The sequence below is a fragment of the Scyliorhinus torazame genome, chromosome 21, assembly GCF_047496885.1.
Source record: "Scyliorhinus torazame isolate Kashiwa2021f chromosome 21, sScyTor2.1, whole genome shotgun sequence".
Taxonomy (NCBI): Eukaryota; Metazoa; Chordata; class Chondrichthyes; order Carcharhiniformes; family Scyliorhinidae; genus Scyliorhinus; species Scyliorhinus torazame.
Window position 1 is genome coordinate 4,694,516 of NC_092727.1, and position 17,180 is coordinate 4,711,695.

General features: G+C 52.1%; 1 protein-coding gene across 1 annotated transcript in view; it reads left to right on the top strand.

Moving 5' to 3' along the window:
- upk2 (uroplakin 2) overlaps positions 1 to 3,230 on the top strand; it is a 15,716-nt gene extending 12,486 nt beyond the window's left edge. The window contains exon 5 of the mRNA XM_072486377.1: positions 2,579 to 3,230. Within this exon, the coding sequence (XP_072342478.1) occupies positions 2,579 to 2,712 (134 nt within the window). The 3' untranslated portion in view covers positions 2,713 to 3,230. The remainder of the gene's footprint in view (positions 1 to 2,578) is intronic.
- Positions 3,231 to 17,180: the final 13,950 nt, after the last annotated feature.

Below are 17,180 nucleotides of genomic sequence, written 5' to 3' on the forward strand. Positions count from 1 at the left end.
GGCTGGTGTATAATGTGGGAAAACGGGAAATTGTTCACTTGGGCAGGAAGAAGGGAAAAACAGCAAATGATTTAACGAGAGAGAGATTAGAGAACTGTGAGGGGCAGCGGGTTCTGGTGTCCTGAGGCAGGAAATGTTAGTCTGTATTTACAGCGAGAGATTGGGGAAACAAATCGAAGGCTGGTGTTTATTATAAAGGTGAGGACGTTTTGTGCAGCTGGACAGGGCGTTACTGAGACCATCGAGCCAACTGTGTGCAGATTTGGACTCCTTACTTAAGGAAGGATGGAAATGCATCAGAATCAGTTGAGAGACAGTTTACTCGGCTGATGCCTGGAAGGTGGGGGTTTATCTCACATAGAACGGGTTGACAGGCTGGATCTGAATCCATTGGAGTACCGAAAACCCTGGAACGAGGGGGACACAATTTAAAAATGAAGGGTCTCCCTTTTATGGCGGAGGTGGGGACATTGTCTTTCTCTCGAAGGGCCTTTAGTTTTTGGACTGTCTTCCTCAGTGAGCAGTGAGGAAGGCTGTGGCAATGAACGTTTTGAAGGCTGAGTTAGATGTTTGATCGACACGGGAGTGAGCGGTGATCTGGGGCACAGACCATAACCATACCAGCTGTCACCTTATTGAATGGGGTAGCAGGCTCGAGGGGCACAATGGCCTCCTCCTGCACCGTGTTCATTTGTTTTTTTATCCAGTGATTAGACCAGGAAACATTGTGAAGGCCGTCAGTCAAAGGGGATTTTGTTGCTGCTCAGTTCCTGGACCATTCAGGGGCTGGAGATTAACCCCACCCTCCGCACAACTCCCCATCTCACCACAAATCCTGATCGAGAAGCAATCATTACAAAACCAAGAGAATGTCGCTGGGAAACACCTGGAAAGATGTTCAACCCCCGGGGGGGGGGGGGGTCTGAAACCCTTCACTCAGGCTGCACCCACTCCTTAACAACCCCTGATAATGGATGTTACACACGTTCTCCATACAGAACATGAATAAAGATAGAATGACAAGTGCACAATGCTGCACCAGGGAGCCTGCGTGCCAGAGAGGAGTGTGAACATTGGGCGTGTGAGGAAAGTGTAGAGAGAGTGTGAACAATGAGTGTGGAAGGAATTTGTAAAGGGAGTGTGAATGGTGAATGTGTAAGGAATGTGTGGAGAGAGTGTGAACCATAAGTGTGTTAGGAATGTGTACAGGGGGTGTGAACATAGAATCAGAGCAGAAGGAGGCTATTCGGCCCATCGGGTCTGCACCGGCCCTCAGAAAGAGCATTCCATTTAAACCCTCGCTTCCACCCTATCCCCGTAACCCAGTAACCCCACCTAACCCTTTTGGACACTAAGGGCAATTTATCACGGCCAATCCACCCACCTAACCTGCACATCTTTGGACTGTGGGAGGAAACCGGAGCACCCGGAGGAAACCCACGCACACACGGGGAGAACGCGCAGACTCCGCACAGACAGTGACCCAAGCCGGAAATCGAACCTGGGACCTTGGCTCTGTGAAGCAACAGTGCTAGCCACTGTGCTACTGTGCTGCCCACAAATGTATAAGGAGTGTGCATAGGGAGTGCTAATGGTGAGTGTGTACGGAATATTCAATCCCAGCCCCAGATCACTGTCCGTGTGGAGTTTGCACATTCTCTCCGTGTCTGCGTAGGTTTCACCCCCACAACCCCAAAGAAATTGCTGGTTAGGTGGATTGGCCACGCTAAATTGCCCCCTAATTGGGAGAAAAGGAATTGGGTACTCTAAATTGTATTAAAACATTAAAAAGGAATGTGTAGAGGGAGTGTGAACCTTGAGTGTGCAAGGAATATGTAGCGGGAGTGTGAACATTGAGTGTGTCAGGAATGTGTAGAGGAAGTGTGAATGGTGCATGTATAAGGAATATGTAGAGGGAGTGTGAATAGCAATTGTGTAAGGAATGGGCAGAGGGAGCACAAACAGTGAGTGTGTAAAGAATGTGTAGAGCGAGTGTGAACAGTGATTGTGTAAGGAATGTGTAGAGGGCGTGTGAACAGTGAGTGTGTAAGGAATATGTAGAGGGAGTGTGAATCGTAATTGTGTGGAATGTGCAGAGTGTGTAAATAATGTGTAGAGTGAGTGTGAACAGTGAGTGTGTAAAGTATGCGTAGAGTGAGTGTGAGCAGTGAATCTGTAAGGAATATGTAGAGGGAGTGTGAATAGTGAGCGTGTAAGGAATATGTAGAGGGAGTGTGAATAGCAATTGTGTGGAATGTGCAGAGTGTAAATAATGTGTAGAGTGAGTGTGAACAGTGAGTGTGTAAAGTATGTGTAGAGTGAATGTGAGCAGTGAGTGTGTAAGGAATGTGTAGAGGGAGTGTGTTAGAAATATGTAGAGGGAGTGTGAATAGCAATTGTGTGGAATGTGCAGAGGGAATGTACAGTGAGCGTGTAAGGAATGTAGGGGGAGTGTGTGAGGATGTGTAGAGGGAGTGTGAAAAGTGAGTGTGTAATAAATATGTAGAGGGAGTGTGAACAGTGAACATTATGTTGACCAGACCTGCATGAACTTATTGAAAACATTTTCTTTCCCCAGCGACTGAATTCAGCAAAATCGATGCCGGGTTTGCTGGTCGCAGTGGGGCAATGATTGTGATCACGGTGCTTCTGGTCATTGCAATGGTGCTGCTCATTGTCCTTCTGATTGTGTCTATCGTCGTTAGGAGATAAACGATGGAATTCCGGACGTAGGGAACACTTCCTACCGTATATACGAACATTCCGCCTGATTTGTACCTGTGCATTTTATAATCGTGCTCCGCACTTTCTGATGCTTTGTATCTGCTTTGTAATTCAGTGAGGGAATCTACTTATTGAGAATGGAATCAATTCTGTGACACGTTGACCTGTTAAATGTGGTGAATATTTTATCTGTACCCGCCGGAACATTTGGTCTTGTGTGTGGTTCTGTCACTGATCCATTCTTCCACCTCCACTGATCCCAAGAACCTTTGATTGTCTCTAATTCGGAAATGATCTTTCAGCCCTTGCTCATTCTCTAATCGGAGCTCTCCGTCCCAATCAACCTAGCTATGGTGGGCACCAGACACAGGGGGTCAAACCTCCTGCTACAGCTTTGGATCCCTGAAGTGTTGGAAATGGGGGTTCTATGTCTGTGTTGAACCTGATCACAAAACACTGTTCATCTACAAGAACACTCTTAATTTGTAATAAAAATTTATAATCCAGCCTCATTTTCCTGATTGAATGGAAACAGGGAGAGGCTCGTGCGGAGATTGGTGTTTACGTAGAACATACAGTGCAGAAGGAGGCCGTTCGGCCCATCGAGTCTGCACCATCCCACTTAAGCCCTCACTTGAAATGAAATGAAATGAAAATCGCTTATTGTCACAAGTAGACTTCAAATGAAGTTACTGTGAAAAGCCCCTAGTCGCCACATTCCGGCACCTGTTCGGGGTGGCTGTTACGGGAATCGAACCGTGCTGCTGGCCTGCCTTGGTCTGCTTTCAAAGCCAGTGATTTAGCCCTGTGCTAAACAGCCCCATTCAGGTAGGCCCTATTTCCAGGTAGGTTCTTTACTCAGAGAGTAGTAAGGGCGTGGAATGCCCTGCCTGCAACAGTAGTGGACTCGCCAACACTAAGGGCATTCAAATGGTCATTGGATAGACATATGGACGATAAGGGAATAGTGTAGATGGGCTTTAGAGTGTTTTCACAGGTCGGCGCAAAATCGAGGGCCGAAGGGCCTATACTGCGCTGTAATGTTCTATGTTCTATATTCCACCCTATCCCCGTAACACAATAACCCCTCCTAATCTTTTTTGGTCACTAAGGGCAATTTATCATGGCCAATCCACCTAACCTGCACATCTTTGGACTGTGGGAGGAAACCGGAGCACCCGGAGGAAACCCACGCACACACGGGGAGAACGTGCAGACGCCGCACAGACAGTGACCCAGCGGATAATCGAACCTGGGACCCTAGCGCTGTGAAGCCACAGTGCTATCCACTTGTGCTACCGTGCTGCCCAGTGTGTGGGTTTAGTATGGTTACGTGACTATCCTCCTTTATTCTTTGAAAATCTGACATTTCAACTTTCTGTTTTTAAATAAATTTAGAGTACCCAATTCATTTTTTCCAATTAAGGGGCAATTTAGCGTGGCCAATCCACCTACCCTGCACAGCTTTGGGTTGTGGGGGTGAAACCCACGTAACCACAGGGAGAATGTGCAAACCCCACACGGACAGTGACCCAGAGCCAGGATCGAACCTGGGATTTCGGCGCTGGGAAGCCGCAGTGCTAACCACTGCGCCACCGTGTTGCCCGATTTTTCAGCTTTCAACTGACTCAACGTTTTGCAGGTTTGATCTGAGGCAGAGCAAACTGCTTAAAAATGCAAAGGCATATTCCAAGGTGAAGGTGAGAATCAAAGAAGTTTGAAGAGGGAGACAGTTCGGATAAATCAGACACACACCAAAACCCGTCTAAGGAAGAGACATTAAAAATTCGAAGTACTGAATATTACAACGTGTGCCACAAAAAGGTTCACGTATAACCACTTGGAAATACACAATGGGTGAAGTACTTCCAGGCAAGGCTGGCCAGCCACTAGACAGAGATTGCAAGTAACACAGGCAGTGTCAAGAAAGTATTCACAGAGAGAACAGGCGGACGACTGTTCCCTTCTAGAATGAGAGTGCTACCTATTTCGAGAAGCTAACTCTGAGAGAAACATACCAATGTTAGAAGTTAGGGCCCAGACAGCTGAACGCACAGACGCCAATGGCAGAGTGATTAAAATCTGGCATGCCTTAGAGGCCAAACTGGAGGAGTGCGGGGGGTGGGGTTATGCGTTGGAGGAAAGTAGAGGTGCAGCAAGGCTATGGAGGGATTAGAAAATGAGAATAATAAAATTGAAGCTTTGGGAGCTAGGATAGGCAGGTGAACACGGAAAGTCACGACAGTCCCAGGTGACCATCGGCTGCTTTCCCCTTTGAGGGGGGGGAGCTGACTGGTGGTCATTTAACCTGAGGGTCACCACACCTCAGGCAAGGGGCAAGGTTGAGAAGACGTAAATAATCTCAGCCGGTACGGGAATTGAACCCCCGCTGCTGGCTTCGCTCTGCATCACACACCAGCTGTCCAGTACCCAGTTTTGTTTCCACCCAATTAAGGGGCAATTTAGTATGGCCAATCCAACTAATAATAATCGCTTATTGTCACAAGTAGGCTTCAATGAAGTTGCTGTGAAAAGCCCCTAGTCGCCACATTCCAGCGCCTGTTCGGGGAGGCTGGTACGGGAATTGAACCGTGCTGCTGGCCTTGTTCTGCATCACCAGCCAGCTGTTTAGCCCACTTTTGTAAGGGCCACGAAGAATCCAGCACGAGTTTTAAGGATACAAAGTAATAACATTTATTCACTATAACATATATACATAACAGTAGCAGCAACTTCCCTTGCTACATACTCCTTCCTGCTGGTTCCTGAACTGGCCAGCTTTATTTATACTAGGAGTTTACTAATGGTTTCTCCGCCCCCCTCATTGGGGAAGCTCATACTCCCACAGGATTGTGGGATAATCATTAGTGGGATAGTCACGTGGAGGGTGAGACCTCCCCGTTTTGGTTGTTACTCACGTAGTCGCCTATGGCCCGCGATGTTTTCTGACAGAAGGCCTTGTTGGGCAGGAGGTCCGTGTCCAGCCTCCATGTGGGGCGCTGGGCCCGGCCTGTCTCCAACCTCACATCCATATAGTGTGGAGCGTGGTCAGAGATAACGATCGCGGAGTACTCCGTTCCCGTGATCCCTGGAAGCACCGATTTCCCCACTGCAAAGACGTCGATACGGGTGTACACTTTGTGCACCTGCGAAAAGAACGAGAACTACTTTTTTCCCGGGTGCAGAAATCTCCATGGGTCCACCGTCCCCATCTGCTCCATGAAGGCCCCTAGTTCCCTAGCCATGCCCGTCTTTTTCCCTGCTCTGGGGTTTGATCGGTCGGTCAGTGGGTCCTGTACACAGCTGAAGTCGCCCCCATGATCAGTCAGTGTGCGTCAAGGTCGGGGATTTCCGCCTTGGTCTTCTTTATGAATTCTGCGTTGTCCCAGTTGGGAGCGTACACATTTACCAGTACGACCAGCGCCCCTTCCAGGACACCGCTGACCATGACGTACCGTCCCCCTGGGTCCGTAACTGTCTTGGTTCCCGTAAACCTCGTCCTTTTGCTAATTAATATTGCTATCCTCCTAGCCCTCGTCCCGTAGCATGAGTGTTACGTCTGCCCCACCCAGCCCTTCCTGACCAGCAGTCCGTCCTTCTCCCTCAGGTGCGTCGCTTGTAGGTAGATTATGTTGGTTTTTAGGCTTCTTAGGTGGGCGAAGACTCTGGATCTTTTCACCGGGCCGTTGAGTCCCCTTAGGTTCCAGGTAACAATCCTGGTGGGGGGTTTCTGACCCCACGGTCCTGTGGGATCCCTCATACTTACCTGGTGGACGCACCCCTGCATTCTGGGGTTTCCCTTTGCTAGGGGGCCGTCCAAAATGGCCAGGGTCACCGCTCTCACCATGGGGTCAGGCCCCAGCGCTCAGGGGTTTTCCTTTGCCCAGGGGGCACCCAATGCGGCCACCAGCTGTGTGTATGCCACACGGGTGCGCCCTGTGCTCCGGGGGCCAGGATCAGACATAAACAATGTGACAAATGGAAATGACTCTACTGTTGGAGCTGTTATTGGGATTAGAAATCGTTCCAGGGCCTGTCGATGTGACACAGGCAAAATATCCTGGACCAAACAATGAATGGAGCGCCTCCTACTGTCACCCCCTCCTCACTGCACCGCGAGTGCCCCCTGCTGTAACCTCCTCCTCATTGCACCAAGAGCGCCCCCTGCTTTCACCACCGCCTCACTACACCGAGAGCGCCCCCTGCTGTCACCTCCTTCTCACTACACCGAGAGCGCCCCCTGCTGTCACCTCCTCCTCATTGTACCGAGAGCACCCCCTGCTGTCACCCCCTCCTCACTGCACCGAGAGCACCCCCTGCTGTCACCCCCTCCTCACTGCACCGAGAGCGCCCCCTGCTGCCACCACTGCCTCACTGCACCGAGAGCGCCCCCTGCTGTCACCACTGCCTCCCTGCACCAAGAGTGCCCCCTGCTTTCACCACCGCCTCACTACACCGAGAGCGCCCCTGCTGTCACCTCCTTCTCACTACACCGAGAGCGCCCCCTGCTGTCACCTCCTCCTCATTGTACCGAGAGCACCCCATGCTGTCACCCCCTCCTCACTGCACCGAGAGCACCCCCTGCTGTCACCCCCTCCTCACTGCACCGAGAGCGCCCCCTGCTGCCACCACTGCCTCACTGCACCGAGAGCGCCCCCTGCTGTCACCACTGCCTCCCTGCACCAAGAGCGCCTCCTGCTGTCACCTCCTCCTCACTGTACCGAGAGCGCCCCCTAATATCACCCCCTCCTCACTGCACCGAGAGCGCCTCCTGCTGTCACCTCCTCCTCACTGTACCGAGAGCACCCCCTGCTGTTAGCTCCTCCTTATTGCACCGAGGGCTCCCCCTGCTGTCACTCCCTCCTCACTGCACCGAGAGCGTCACCTGCTGTCCCCCCTCCTCACTGCACAGAGAGCGCCCCCCGCTGTCACCTTCTCATCACTGCACCAAGAGCGCTGTCATGATATTCATGTGAACATCACAGCACATACACACACACATAATGATGGACAGATCAACGGACCAATCAACACACACAACACGACAGCCAATCACGGACAAGAGCATACACAGTACATAACAGGGAACACGACACTTCCTGGGCACTCGAGCAGGAGAGTGCCCAGGAAGTGTCGAGCAGGAGAGTGCCCAGGTATACTGAGGCAAAGTATTCATTTAGTACCTCGCCCATTTCCTCTGGCTCCACACATAGATTCCCTTGCCTATCCTTCAGTGGGCCAACCCTTTCCCTGGTTACCCTCTTGCTTTTTATGTACGTGTAAAAAGCCTTGGGATTTTCCTTAACCCTATTTGCCAATGACTTTTCGTGACCCCTTCTAGCCCTCCTGACTCCTTGCTTAAGTTCCTTCCTACTTTCCTTATATTCCACGCAGGCTTCGTCTGTTCCCAGCCTTTTAGCCCTGACAAATGCCTCCTTTTTCTTTTTGACGAGGCCTACAATATCACTCGTCATCCAAGGTTCCAGAAAATTGCCGTATTTATCTTTCTTCCTCACAGGAACATGCCGGTCCTGTATTCCTTTCAACTGCAACTTGAAAACCTCCCACATGTCAGATGTTGATTTGCCCTCAAACATCCGCCCCCAATCTATGTTCTTCAGTTCCCGCCTAATATTGTTATAATTAGCCTTCCCCCAATTTAGCACATTCATCCTCGGACCACTCTTATCCTTGCCCACCAGTACTTTAGTGGGCAGCACGGTAGCATTGTGGATAGCACAAATGCTTCACAGCTCCAGGGTCTCAGGTTCGATTCCGGCTTGGGTCACTGTCTGTGCGGAGTCTGCACATCCTCCCCGTGTGTGCGTGGGTTTCCTCCGGGTGCTCCGGTTTCCTCCCACAGTCCAAAGATGTGCAGGTTAGGTGGATTGGCCATGCTAAATTGCCCATAGTGTCCAAAAATTGCCCTTAGTGTTGGGTGGGGTTACTGGGTTACTGGGTTATGGGGTTAGGGTGGAGGTGTTGACCTTGGGTAGGGTGCTCTTTCCAAGAGCCGGTGCAGACTCGATGGGCCGAATGGCCTCCTTCTGCACTGTAAATTCTATGATTCTATAATTCTACTTTAAAACTTACTGAATTGTGGTCACTGTTACCGAAATGCTCCCCTACTGAAACATCTACCACCTGGCCGGGCTCATTCCCCAATACCAGGTCCAGTACCGCCCCTTCCCTAGTTGGACTGCCTACATATTGTTTTAAGAAGCCCTCCTGGATGCTCCTTACAAACTCCGCCCCGTCTAAGCCCCTGGCACTAAGTGAGTCCCAGTCAATATTGGGGAAGTTGAAGTCTCCCATCACCACAACCCTGTTGTTTTTACTCTTTTCCAAAATCTGTCTACCTATCTGCTCCTCTATCTCCCACTGGCTGTTGGGAGGCCTGTAGTATACCCCCAACATTGTGACTGCACCCTTCTTATTCCTGATCTCTACCCATATAGCCTCACTGCCCTCTGAGGTATCCTCTCGCAGTACAGCTGTGATATTCTCCCGAACAAGTAGCGCAACTCCGCCTCCCCTTTTACATCCCCCTCTATCCCGCCTGAAACATCTAAATCTTGGAACGTTTAGCTGCCAATCCTGCCCTTCCCTCAACCAGGTCTCTGTAATGGCAACAACATCATAGTTCCAAGTACTAATCCAAGCTCTAAGTTCATCTGCCTTACCCATAATGCTCCTTGCATTAAAACATATGCACTTCAGGCCATCAGACCCGCTGTGTTCAGCAGCTTCTCCCCGTCTGCTCTGCCTCAGAGCCACACTGTCCCTATTCCCTAGTTCTCCCTCAATGCTCTCACCTTCTGACCTATTGCTCCCGTGCCCACCCCCCTGCCATTCCCCCTGTATTCACCAAAGAGAAGGAATTGGTAGATGTTGAGTCTGGAGAAGGGGGTGTAGATAGCCTGGGTCACATTGAGATCCAAAAAGACGAGGTGTTGGGTGTCTTAAAAAATATTAAGGTAGATAAGTCCCCAGGGCCTGATGGGATCTACCCCAGAATACTGAAGGAGGCTGGAGAGGAAATTGCTGAGGCCTTGACAGAAATCTTTGGATCCTCGCTGTCTTCAGGGGATGTCCCGGAGGACTGGAGAATAGCCAATGTTGTTCCTCTGTTTAAGAAGGGTAGCAAGGATAATCCCGGGAACTACAGGCCGGTGAGCCTTACTTCAGTGGTAGGGAAATTACTGGAGAGAATTCTTCGAGCCAGGATCTACTCCCATTTGGAAGCAAATGGACGTATTAGTGAGAGGCAGCACGGTTTTGTGAAGGGGAGGTCGTGTCTCACTAACTTGATAGAGTTTTTCGAGGAGGTCACTAAGATGATTGATGCAGGTAGGGCAGTAGATGTTGTCTATATGGACTTCAGTAAGGCCTTTGACAAGGTCCCTCATGGTAGACTACTACAAAAGGTGAAGTCACACGGGATCAGGGGTGAGCTGGCAAGGTGGATTCAGAACTGGCTAGGCCATAGAAGGCAGAGAGTAGCAATGGAGGGATGCTTTTCTAATTGGAGGGCTGTGACCAGTGGTGTTCCACAGGGATCAGTGCTGGGACCTTTGCTCTTTGTAGTATATATAAATGATTTGGAGGAAAATGTAACTGGTCTGATTAGTAAGTTTGCAGACGACACAAAGGTTGGTGGAATTGCGGATAGCGATAAGGACTGTCGGAGGATACAGCAGGATTTAGATTGTCTGGAGATTTGGGCGGAGAGATGGCAGATGGAGTTTAATCCGGACAAATGTGAGGTAATGCATTTTAGAAGGTCTAATGCAGGTAGGGAATATACAGTGAATGGTAGAACCCTCAAGAGTATTGAAAGTCAAAGAGATCTAGGAGTACAGGTCCACAGGTCATTGAAAGGGGCAACACAGGTGGAGAAGGTAGTCAAGAAGGCATACGGCATGCTTGCCTTCATTGGGCGGGGCATTGAGTATAAGAATTGGCAAGTCATGTTGCAGCTGTATAGAACCTTAGTTAGGCCACACTTGGAGTATAGTGTTCAATTCTGGTCGCCACACTACCAGAAGGATGTGGAGGCTTTAGAGAGGGTGCAGAAGAGATTTACCAGAATGTTGCCTGGTATGGAGGGCATTAGCTATGAGGAGCGGTTGAATAAACTCGGTTTGTTCTCACTGGAACGAAGGAGGTTGAGGGGAGACCTGATAGAGGTATACAAAATTATGAGGGGCATAGACAGAGTGGATAGTCAGAGGCTTTTCCCCAGGGTAGAGGGGTCAATTACTAGGGGGCATAGGTTTAAGGTGAGAGGGGCAAGGTTTAGAGTAGATGTACGAGGCAAGTTTTTTACGCAGAGGGTAGTGGGTGCCTGGAACTCGCTACCGGAGGAGGTAGTGGAAGCAGGGACGATAGTGACATTTAAGGGGCATCTTGACAAATACATGAATAGGATGGGAATAGAGGGATACGGACCCCGGAAGTGTAGAAGATTGTAGTTTCGTCGGGCAGCATGGTCGGCGCGGGCTTGGAGGGCCGAAGGGCCTGTTCCTGTGCTGTACATTTCTTTGTTCTTTGTTCTTTGTTGAGAGGGCTCAGGGCACAGACCTCATTGCCAGCCACTCAGAGGTTCACCATGTGCTGAATACTAGAGTTTACTATGTTTATAGTTCAATGAAATAAAACTGCGTTGTACCATTCGCAACCGTGTTGGTCCGTCTGTGTGTCAGAGTACCCAACACTTCATGGTACCAGGAGTGATTTGATACCTACCCACAAATCTGCCATCCTGCGCCATGGACACCGTCAACACACCGCAGCCGTTGCAAGTCGCTGGGAACCTCGGCGTAAATTGGAAGCTATTCAAGCAGCGCTTCCAGCTCTTCCTGGAAGCCAACGAAAGAGAGAGCGCCTCCGACACCAGAAAGATCGCCATCCTCCTCACCACCGCAGGGCAGCACGCCATCCATGTCTACAACTCCCTGGTGTTCGCGGAAGGCGAGGACAAATCCAAATACAAGACGGTCCTCAAGCTCGACCAACACTTCAATGTCGAGTTCAACGAGAGCTTCGAGAGGTATCTCTTCCAGCAGCGCCTGCAGGGTAAGGATGAGCCCTTTCAATCCTTCGTTATGCATCTCCGTATCCTCGCGCAGTCCTGCGGTTACGACACCACCTCCGATTCCATGATTCGGGACCAGATCGCTTTTGGGGTCTCCTCGGGCACCCTACGCCAGCAGCTTTGAAAAATAAAAGGCCTCACCTTAGCCTCCGCAATCGAAGCCTGTGTCCTGCACGAAAACGCGACTAGCCGCTACTCCCAATTTCAGGCGACCGAATCGGCGCGGCGGGGGTCCTACGCGGCCGGATCGGCGAGCCAGGTGCCCCACGAGGCCGAACGGGTCCAGGCGATCGAGTTCCTCCCGGCCCGCGGCCCGGACGACGTCCCCCATTTCGCGCGCTTTCCGAGGCCTCCCGCGCTTGTGCGCGCCAAAACCTACGGCAACACTGAGGGACGTGATGCGCAGGCACGCCCGATGCAAGACCGAACTGCGCATGCGCAGTGGCGCAACAGACGTCACGACGTGCGGCAACTGTGGAGCTGCACATTTAAAGCGGCAATGTCCCGCAAGAACCCGACAATGCCTCCGCTGTGGCAAGGTGGGTCACTACGCTGCCTACTGTCGAGCGGCTCAACCTGTCAATCTTCCACATCTCCGACAAACTCGCAGGGACGTGCGGACCATTCAGCCTCCCCATTACGAATCGTGCCCAGTCAACATCCAGACCGGTCACACAGATGACCGAGACGCCTTCCGTGTTGCGGTCATTGATGGGAACCGAGTTAACACGGTCAATCCGGGTGATGAATGGTGTGCCGCCCTGACGGTCAACCGATCGCCAATAACTTTCCGCCTGGACACTGGCGCCTCCGCCAACCTCATAGCATGGTCAGCCTTCTGCCCCATGAAGGTCAGACCACCAATTCGGCCGTCCCGGTGCAGGATGGTCGACTACAACGGGAACGTTATCCCGGCCCTGGGATCCTGCCAGCTCCAGGTGACACACAACACACACACGGCCACACTCGTTCGAGATAGTCGGCTCATCGAAAGATTCCCTGCTGGGCGCACAGGCATGCAAGGCTCTCCACCTTGTACAACGAGTCCACTCTCTCTCTCCAGGCGGAACGTCTGACTTCCCGGATGCAGAGTTTAACACACAGCTCCATCGCTCCTCGCCCACAACCAGGAGGCATTCGAGGGCATGGGAACACTGCCATACACCTACAGAATTTGGCTCAAACCAGACGCCACCCCGGTCACTCACGCCCCTCGCAGGGTCCCAGCGCCACTCAAAGACCGCCTCAAGCAGCAGCTGCAGGATCTCCAGGACCAAGGGGTCCTATCCCGGGTCACGGAGCCCACGCCATGGGCCAGCTCCATGGTGTGTGTCAAGAAGCCCTCCGGCGAGCTCCGGATCTGTATTGACCCAAAAGACCTCAATAACAATATTATGAGGGAACATTACCCCATACCCAAACGGGAAGAGATCACAAGTGACATGGCCCAGGCAAAAATATTTACCAAACTGGATGCCTCTAAGGGTTTTTGGCAGATCCAACTGGATCCGTCCAGCCGAAAGCTGTGCACCTTCAACACCCCTTTCGGCAGGTTCTGCTACAACCGAATGCCATTTGGCATCATCTCGGCATCCGAGGTCTTTCATAGGATCAGGGAGCAGATGATGGACGGCATCGAAGGGGCGTGCGTCTACGTGGACGGCGTCATCATCTAGTCCACCACACCACAGGAGCACATCTATCGTCTCCAGCGCGTCTTTGCACGCATATGGGAAAACGGCCTGCGCCTCAACCGAGCCAAGTGTTCTTTCGGCCAAACCGAGCTGAAGTTTCTGGGGGACCACATTTCCCGGTCAGGGGTCCGTCCGGATGTAGACAAGGTGAGCGCCATCACAGCCATGCCGCAGCCGGCAGACAAGAAAGCAGTGCTACGCTTCCTAGGCATGGTCAACTTCCTGGGGAAGTTCATTCCCAACCTTGCCTCCCACACGACAGCTCTGCGCCATCTCGTCAAAAAGTCCACAGAGTTTCAGTGGCAGCACACACACCAGCAGGAATGGGAGGAGCTCAAACTCAAGCTCACCACTGCACCAGTGTTGGCGTTTTTCGACACGTCTCGTGCTACTAAAATCTCGACTGATGCCAGCCAGTCCGGCATTGGGGCGGTGCTCCTGCAGCGGGATGACACTGTGTCATGGGCCCCGGTCGCCTATGCATCGCGGGCCATGACCCCCACAGAGCAGCGCTACGTGCAGATCGAAAAGGAGTGCCTGAGCTTGCTAACCGGTTTAGACAAGTTCCACGATTATGTATATGGTCTTCCCCGGTTCACTGTTGAAACTGATCACCGCCCCCTGGTAAGCATCAAAAACAAGGACCTGAACAAGATGACCCCTCGCCTCCAGCGCATCCTACTTAAACTCAGGAGGTATGACTTCCAACTGTCTACACCCCAGGGAAGGACCTCATCGTGGCGGATGCCCTATCGAGAGCAGTGAGCACGCCGCCAGATTCGGAGGGGTTCGTATGTCAGGTCGAGGCGCAGGTGGCCTTCACAGCGGCCAATCTGCCATCTGACGACTCCAGTCTGGCCCACATTCGCAGAGAGACTGCGGCCGACCCCCTTCTACAACTTGCGATGCGCCACATGACGGAAGGGTGGCTCAAAGGGCAGTGCCCGCAGTTCTACAATGTCCGAGACGACTTGGCCGTCATTGATGGTGTCCTTCTGAAGCTGGACCGGATTGTGATTCTGCACAGCATGCACAAGCTGGTCCTCGACCAACTACACGAAGGCCACCTGGGGGTCGAGAAGTGCAGAAGGAGGGCCCGAGAGGCAGTATACTGGCCGGGCATCAGTGACGATATTGCCAATGTGGTGCTCAACTGCCCAACCTGCCAAAGGTTTCAGCCGGCGCAACTTCCTGAAACGCTTCTGCCCCATGAGCTGGTGATGTCCCCATGGGCGAAGGTGGGTGTGGACCACTTTCACGCGCTCGGCAGGGACTATGTCATCATCGTTGACTACTTCTCCAACTACCCAGAGGTCATACGCCTCCACGATTTGACGTCGTCTGCTGTCATCAGGGCCTGCAAAGACACCTTCGCTCGCCACGGCATTCCGATGACGGTCATGTCGGACAATGGGCCCTGTTTCGCCAGCCAGGAATGGTCATCGTTTGCTGCCTCATATGGCTTCACACACGTGACGTCCAGCCCTCTGCACCCCCAGTCCAACGGAAAGGCGGAGAAGGGTGTTCACATTGTCAAGCGGCTCCTCTGTAAGGCTGCTGCTGCCGGATCGGACTTCTACCTCGCCCTGCTGGCCTATCGCTCGGCCCGTGGCCAGGCCCATTCCTCAGCCGGTGGTTCCAGACCCACCCTTGAGGCGGTCAACCCGAATTCGTCGCCCACCTACTAGACTGGACTTATGAGCCTGTTTGTACATTGAACTCCTGCAACCACTTTGTTAATATGTTTATGTTCTTATCGTTACAGGAATTCGCTTTATCGTTCAACGTTTCCCTGTTCTTTGTTCATGGTACAACCTCGTTGTTATGTCACACCTGACATCGCCCCTTGTATATAGTTAAACCCCATGTACATGCTGTAAATATTGCACACACACACATTTAGCTACACTCAGTACACATCTCTATTTATAACCACGTAGGCACATAATCCTGTAAAAAAGGGGGGATGTCATGATATTCATGTGAACATCACAGCACAAACATACACACATACTGATGGACAGATCAACGGACCAATCAACACACACAATACAACAGCCAATCACGGACCAGAGCATACACAGTACAAAGCAGGGAACACAACACTTCCTGGGCACTCGAGCAGGAGAGAACTCAGGGCACAGACCTCATTGCCAGCCACTCAGAGGTTCACCATGTGCTGAATACCAGAGTTTACTATGTTTATAGTTCAATGAAATAAAACTGCGTTGTACCATTCGCAACCGTGTTGGTTCGTCTGTGTGTCAGAGTACCCAACACTTCCAAGCGCCCCCTGCTGTCGCCTCCTCCTCACTGCATCGAGCGCCCCCTGCTGTCACCCTGTCTCACTGTACTGAGAGCGCCCCCTGCTGTCACCTCCTCCTTATTGCACCGAGAGCGCCCCCTGCTGTCACCTCCGCCTCACTGCACCGAGAGCGCCCACTGCTGTCACCTCCTCCTTATTGCACCAAGAGCGCCCCCTGCTGTCACCTCCACCTCACTACACTGAGAGTGCCCCCTGTCTGTCATCCATCCACACTGCACCAAGAGCGCCCCCTGCTGTCACCCCCTCCTCACTGCACTGAGAGCGCCCCCTGCTGTCACCCATCCTCACTGCACCAAGAGCGCCCCCTGCTGTCACCTCCGCCTCACTACACTGAGAGCGCCCCCTGCTGTCACCCCTCCTCACTGCACCGAGAGTGCCCCCTGCTGTCACTCCGCCTCACTACACCGAGGGCGCCCCCTGTCTGTCACCTCCTCACTGCATCGAGAGCCTCTCCTACTGTCCCCCCTCCTCACTGCACCGAGAGCGTCCCCTGCTGTCACCCCCTCCTCACTGCAGCGGGAACACCTCCTGCACTCCCCCATCCTCACTGCAGTGAGAGTGTTAGTACAGTCTCTCCCTCCACACTGCTGCAAGAGTGCCCCCTGCTGTCACCTCCTCCTCACTGCACCGAGAGCGTCCTCTGCTGTCACTTCCTCCTCACTGCACCGAGAGCACCCCCTGCTGTCACCTCCTCCTCACTGCACCAAGAGCACCTCCTGCATTTCCCCCTCCTCACTGCAGTGAGAGTGTCAGTACAGTCTCTCCCTCCTCACTACTCCGAGGGTGCCCCCTCCAGTCTCCCTCCTCCATCACAGGCTGGGAGGCTGAGGAAAGGGCTTCACCAAATCTACACCTGTCCTTCCTGAATTCACTGTTTTACTTTGAAATATCTTTGGTTACTTTCAAATAACTTTCTCATTGAAATTGTTGATTCTGGTCTCTGCTTATTGGAAATCTTAATTGAACAACAGGAAGATGTGAGATTAAATAAAATTAGCAAATTAAACAGGTGTTGCAAATAGCCATTGGCTGCAGCTGGAGCAGGATAGGGTCAGCAAAATAAAGAAAGAGAGAGACTGACTGACTGAGGGAGAGAGGCTGAGGGGGAGAGGGAGACTGAGAGAGAGAGAGAGAGAGAGAGAGAGAGAGAGAGAGAGAGACTGGCTGAGGGAGAGAGAGAGAGAGAGAGAGAGACTGGCTGAGGGAGAGAGAGAGAGAGAGAGAGAGAGAGAGAGACTGGCTGAGGGAGAGAGCGGCTGACTGAGGGAGGGGGAGACTGACCGGTTGACTGAGGAAGGGGGAGACCGACTGGCTGACTGAGGAAGGGGGAGACCGACTG